The sequence below is a fragment of the Oreochromis aureus genome, linkage group 3 (genome assembly GCF_013358895.1).
Source record: "Oreochromis aureus strain Israel breed Guangdong linkage group 3, ZZ_aureus, whole genome shotgun sequence".
Taxonomy (NCBI): domain Eukaryota; kingdom Metazoa; phylum Chordata; class Actinopteri; order Cichliformes; family Cichlidae; genus Oreochromis; species Oreochromis aureus.
In genome coordinates, this window is record NC_052944.1 from 121,716,951 (window position 1) to 121,723,629 (window position 6,679).

The 6,679-nt window shown below is 43.9% G+C and overlaps 1 protein-coding gene across 1 annotated transcript; it reads left to right on the forward strand.

Annotated features, from left to right (window-relative positions):
- The first annotated feature begins 1,164 nt into the window (after positions 1 to 1,164).
- LOC120437988 (E3 ubiquitin-protein ligase TRIM21-like) lies at positions 1,165 to 2,840 on the forward strand. Its single transcript, XM_039608476.1, has one exon. It carries the CDS (start codon positions 1,169 to 1,171, stop codon positions 2,825 to 2,827), a length of 1,659 nt encoding a protein of 552 aa, XP_039464410.1. The 5' UTR covers positions 1,165 to 1,168; the 3' UTR covers positions 2,828 to 2,840.
- Positions 2,841 to 6,679: the final 3,839 nt, after the last annotated feature.

Below are 6,679 nucleotides of genomic sequence, written 5' to 3' on the forward strand. Positions count from 1 at the left end.
GACACTTTTTATGCCCATAACGAGGTCTAAATCAATCAGAGAGAGGGCGGGACCTCTCTGATTGGCCGTGGTCCAGATGTTCCTGCAGGCCTACGTGTTGAAAGTGCAGGCAGATAGAGAGAGGTGAGCAGCCTAGGCCTGATAGGAGTGGATGTAGCTGTGGGTAATTACAAAAGATGAAAAGAACCATTGATAACGTTGTCGTTACGACCTGATCCGTCTGAAATTCATAGCCAGCGCTCTGACACGGAGCCATAAACCTCTCAGTGTCTAACACTGGTCGGCATCAGATAATGAGCCACATACGATGGACTCTGAGCCCACTGACAGTGAAAGGGGGAAGTGTGAACATGTGGAAGAGAGCGGCCTGACCGGTTTCTCTGGCTAAGATACAGTAAAGCTGACAACATGATGCATTTACTGTGGTGAGTGTGCAAAGACCGTGGCCGGTGTTGTGACAAGGTAGGGATCCCCGACAGGATCTGTTTGTGTCGGGAACATTCGCTGGGCAGGGAGAGCGGATCCAACTGACTCCGCCTCCGTGACAACCAACCAGATGTGGAAGCAGTGAAGTGTTTTAGTGACAACGTGAAAAATGAGTGTGACAGTTCAGTTTGTGGGTTATGACAGAAAATACATTTATTGTTCTCACGTATTATCAGACGGGATTATTTCAATAAACCGAGGACATTTTCCTGGAAATTATATGTATCCTCCTGTAACTTTACTGTTTAAAGAGCTAAAACCTCCACAATTTCAGGAGCGGGAGATGCGGGATTATGCAAATTTGCATAATTAAGATGAAGGAACTGACCTCCCAGCCCATTGTTCCTTCAGTGGGCTGGTTTCAGCCATTATGCAAATGTACTGTTTATAAGATTAGGGAAACCTGCAGTCAGCTGAGACTGAAGAAGTCAGTTGGAGGAGTGACGAAACGTTTCTCCCACAAAACGCTACGTCCAGATGAACAGAATCAACTTTTGGAGATTTACTTACCTGGATGATTGAGAATGCATCAAGACGTCTTCAAGAAACTTAAAGAAGTGCGGACACTTTTCTTTCCAAGCTCCTTAGACTACTGATGCTTGTTTCTCTCTTTTTAAAAATGAAATTTAAAGTGAATTTTGAATCAAATGTGTTTCTTTCCTTTCTCCGTCAGAGTGCAGACATGTCTGCTGCCAGCAATCTGCGATCTGAAGATCAGTTTCTGTGCTCCATCTGTCTGGATGTGTTCACTGATCCAGTCTCTACACCATGTGGACACAACTTCTGCAAAACCTGCATCAGTCAGCACTGGGACATGAATCAGGGCTGTCAGTGTCCCATGTGTAAAGAGACTTTCTACACTAGACCTCAGCTGAGGGTCAACACGTTGTTTTCTGAGATGGTTGCTCAGTTCAGACGTGAAGCTCAGCAGAAAGCCAGCAGCAGCAGCTCAGAGCAACAAGCTGCCAAACCAGGAGAAGTTCCCTGTGACGTCTGCACTGGAACCAGACTGAAGGCCCTGAAGTCCTGCCTGGTGTGTCAGACCTCCTACTGTCAGACTCACCTGGAGCCTCATCTGACAATGAAAGGTCTGAAAAGACACCAGCTGATTGATGCTGTGGAGAACCTGGAAGGCAGGATGTGTAAGAAGCACGATAAACTTCTGGAGCTGCTCTGTAAGACCGACCAGACATGTGTCTGCATGCTCTGCTTTGTTTTAGACCACAAGAACCACGAGTTTGTTCCTCTGAGAGAAGAATATGAAGGAAAGAAGGCAGAGCTGGAGAAGACAGAGGCTGAGATTCAGCAGATGATCCAGAAGAGACGACTGAAGATTCAGGAGATCACAGAGTCGGTGAAGATGAGTAAAGATGCTGCAGACAGACAGAAAGCAGAAGGTGTTCAGGTCTTCACTGCTCTGATGGAGTCTGTTGAGAGACGCCTGAAGGAGCTCATGAAGGAGATCGAAGACAAACAGGAAACTACAGAGAAACAGGCTGAAGGTCTCATCAAAGATCTGGAACAGGAAATCTCTGAGCTGATGGAGAGAAGCTCTGAGGTGGAGCAGCTCTCACGCTCTGAAGACCACCTCCACCTCCTCCAAAGCTTCTCCTCCCTGAATGTTGCTCCACCCACCAAGGACTGGACAGAGGTCAGAGTCCGTCCACCATCATATGAGGGGACTGTGGTGAGAGCTGTGGCTCAGCTGGAGGAGACACTCAGGAAACTCATGAAGAAGAAGCTGTTTGAGGCTGAGCTGAAGAGGGGGCAGCAGTATGAGGTGGATGTGACTCTGGATCCTGATACAGCAAATCCTAATCTCATCCTGTCTGATGATGGAAAACAAGTCCACTGTGGTGATGTGAGGAAGAAACTTCCAGACAATCCTGAGAGATTTTCTGACTGTGTTTGTGTTTTAGGAGAGCAGAGTTTCTCTTCAGGCAGATTTTACTTTGAGGTTCAGGTTAAAGGAAAGACTGAGTGGGATTTAGGAGTGGCCACAGAGTCGATCAACAGGAAGGGAGAAATCCCACTGAGTCCTGAGGATGGTTTCTGGACTGTGTGGCTGAGAAATGGAAATGAGTACGAAGCTCTTGCTGACCCTTCAGTCCCGCTCTGCCTTCAGCCTGGTCCTGAGAAGGTGGGGGTGTTTGTGGATTATGGGGAGGGTCTGGTCTCTTTTTATGATGTAGGTGCTGCAGCTCTGATCTACACCTTTACTGGCTGCTCCTTCACTCACAAACTCCACCCATACTTCAGTCCCAGTCCTAATTATGGTGGTAAAAACTCTGCACCTCTGATCATCTGTCCTGTCAATCAAACTGAGTCGATCAACGACTGATTTTATTGGATGAACTGATTCTGATCGAAGGGAACAAATGGACATACTGAGTGTAAATCCTCTACAGTCTCCATGTTTCTATAGAATCTGATCATCAGGACTCTGATTCACACTTTGATTCTCATGGAGTTTGATTTGAACAGAAGAAAAGTTGAATCAGGAAATGTTCCCACTGATGGAGACTCGAGCTGAAGAGTAAATATCAGAGAATAAATGTCCAAAAGCTTCATTTACAATAAAGTTTGTTCAATGCTTTGAGTGAATCCAGACTCATGTGTGGCTGTTATACGGAGCATCAGAGTCCAGCTGAGTTATGTTGGATACAAACTGGTTATTTTGGCTCTGTGAGGATGTTTGTTCACTGAAAACTGATAAGACGGGATAACATTCAAAGAACTCTGTAGAGATTCATACATCCATGTTCTCCACCTGCAGGTGTGGAGGAGAAAGGTAGAGCACAGACTGCTGCATCCTTCCAGTCACATCATTGTGATGATTATATTTCCATGTTCTGATGATTTGGGTTAAAGAGAAACAGAGTTGAACGGCTGCAATCACAGCATGAATAGGATGCTGAAGCTGAGCTGTCAGTAAACATGTTTCACTGTCATTTGGATTTGACGAATATAAAGTGTGTGTGGCTGCTGACAGCTGCAGTCTCTGTTAGTCTGCATGTTGAACCCACACACAACTTTCACCCCTGAGGCAACGATCCAGCACACAAAGAACAGCTGCAGTCTCACACACACACACACACACACACTCACACATGCACACGCACGCACAAATCAATTTCAGTCTGAACTCTCAAACACACAAACAAACCCACTGAACAGCTGTAACTCTATCAGTGTCTGTTAAACAACACTTTACTGGTTTTTATTGTTTTAAGGAAAAATTTCTTCAGTAACAATGATTTGAGGTCACTACCAATGTCTCACAGTTTAACCTACCAGTGATGGACACAGTGGAAGTGATCTTGGTCCTGCTGATGTTACAGATTGATGTCAGGCAGAACATCAGTCAAACACCTCATTATTTCACTCTGACCTCTATGTTGGTAGAACGTATTAGTAGAAACATATTGAGCTGTGTGGATGGACTCAAACGTACTGATAAGCCATGTATTAGAAACAGTTCTCTGTGTTCGTCTGTAGAGCTGAAGAAAGAAGACACAAGAACACCAACTGGGTGAAGTCCAGGTGTTTGACTTGTTCAGTGTAGAGCACTGTGACCTGGATGACTGAGAACCTACGCACCACTATGATGTTCTAGATCAGGGGTCGGCAACCCTAGGCACGCGTGCCAACGGGGTTAACTGATGGCACGCACGACCATAGCTGGACTGGCCATCGGGCATACCGGACATTTGCTCGGTGGCCCGATTATTATTATTATTATTATTTATTTATTTTTTTTTGGTGGTGGATTGGCCAGACGCTGGTCAGTGTGTAAAAATAACTCAGTTGTTTGGTGTTGGCCATGGAGGAGCTTCCACAGATTCAGTAAAATTAACAAGTGGAGGAGGCCAGCAGGTGGATGAGGGAAGGGGAGGCAGGAGGAGAGACCCGAGGCAGCCGCCGGTCGGAGCGTCAGGTGAACTAAACTTCAGGTAAGAAGTTATGACCTGCAGTCTATCTGGGTCAGATATAAACCAAGTTTAGGTGGAGTTTATTTTCGTTGTGCTGACTTTTTACAGTCAGTTACAATAACTCCTACTGCATGCTAGCTAGCATGACGGAGTTTATATACTGCTGGGCGGGTGCTGTGATTTTATTGATAGTGAACTTTATTTTATTCATAAGGTTAGTTAGTAGAGTTGCCAACCGTCCCGTACAAACGGAATCGTCCCACATTCAGAGAAATTATTACGCATTTCGTGTTGAGCTGAGAAGGAACACAGTTTGTCTCGTACTTTAGCCAGGATGGAAAAAGACACAAAGCTGGAGTTATTGTGTCTTTGCTGCACAGCTGCATCTTCTTCTCCCCTCATTCTCCCCCCCTCTCTCTCCTGTTGCTACTTCAATCATGAAACTGATCAATGATCAGCTGATCGGCTTTTCTCTCTTGTTTATTTATCGCCCACTTTGCGCCAGAAAGAGGAAACCAGCGGGTGTCACGCTAAAAAGCAGCAGCACGTTTAAGCTTGATCAGCTGTTGTTAGAATGTATTTAATATTAATTTCTAGTATCAGCTGATGTTTGCTGGAGCCACAGCTGTAAAGCTGCTGGTCATGATATCGGTTTGGTTATCTGGTGAGAGGGAAACATGCAGATGAAACCAGGAGATGTCCTTACTGAATCATCAGAGTTGAACAGGTGATGGAGAATCAGGTTTACCTTTTAGGTGACATGAATGAGTTGAAGGGAAGTTATGAACTGTTTCTGAGAGACAAATAACACCAGGATCCTTTTCTATGTAGCTGACAGCTGGTAACTGTGCAGGGGCGGGTCTAGCTAAGTTTTGCCAGGGGGCCAGGTAGGGCATTAACAGGGAGAGGGGGGCACAAAGAAATACTTTCTTATTCTCATTTAAAATGTCTGGCTGTTATTAAATAATTATCTGAAGCTTACAACCAAAGTTTTTATCTGACGTAAAATGAATAGAAATCATACATTTACCAACAAGACAGTGTACATCACTGTCACAACAGCGTTTGTTTTCATTCAAAGGCTTTATGGCTTTAATATCTGGGGGGCCGGTCTTTAGTCAAAATGCATCCATAGACTCGAGACACAATGCATTTTTGGGACTTTCAGGTGTATGGACCAATGTTTTATTTTCTGATTAAACCAGAAATCTTTAATGAGCAGCTAGATTTGTGTCGCATTAACTGGCTGAGTTAATGCCAGTTAATGCGACATCGAAGCAGCTGGAATCCACAGATGTGCGTGTTCATGGAGCTTTCATTTTCACCTGCTGGACATCACTACCTGACAAGTTTAACTGTCTTCAGAACATTGCAGAGGCATTATTGACAGTATTTGGCTCTACATATCTGTGTGAGCAGATTTTCTCTCACATGAGTGTCCTCAGGTAGCCGTCTGAATGCTGGACACTCGTAGACCTGTGTCTCTGAGTGGGAGACCAGAGATCACATTAACATGTGTGTCTCTGTATTAACAAACATGTCATATTGGCCCAGTTTATTTTTCTTATCATTGTTGTGAGGAGACCATAAATTTCATTTGTATTTTCTGTTGTACAGTTCATTTGCCGTTATGGAGTTCTTGTTATGAATAAAAAGTGTCTTTTTTTTGTTTCAAAATAGCTGATAACTATTCGCTGATAGCTGCCAACATTTGCAAACAAATATAATTCTATAAAGTGGTTCTATATAGTGTGTAACTGTTAATATAGAGTGTTATTAAATTTATTGCTAATGCAATCATATGGCACTCTGACTTCTGAGGAAATTTTAAATGGCACTCGCCATCAGAAAGGTTGCCTACCCCTGCTCTAGCAGATCATTACATGAAGGAACCTTTTAAAAAAAAAAACAAGCGCGTCCATGCTCACAGGTGTACACACAGGTGATCACACACACAAACTACACCCTTTTTGGCTCTTACCTCAAAGCACACTGTGCGCTGTCGATCCTACGTACTGCACAATAACGTTTAATATTTAGTATTTACTGTCATATTCCCATATATCATTGTGATGATGTTTATTACTCTCGTTTTCTTCTGCTTGCTTTCTTCTTTCTTTCTCAACAGGTGATCCAGGTGATCGATATATGTATTTTTTGTCTGCTTATTCTGTTGGTTTTTGGTTTTTTGCCCTTTTTCCCCGTCCCTCTTCTCAGGGTTTTTTTTTTTTTTTCTTTCCCTCTTTCTTTCTCCCCTTCTT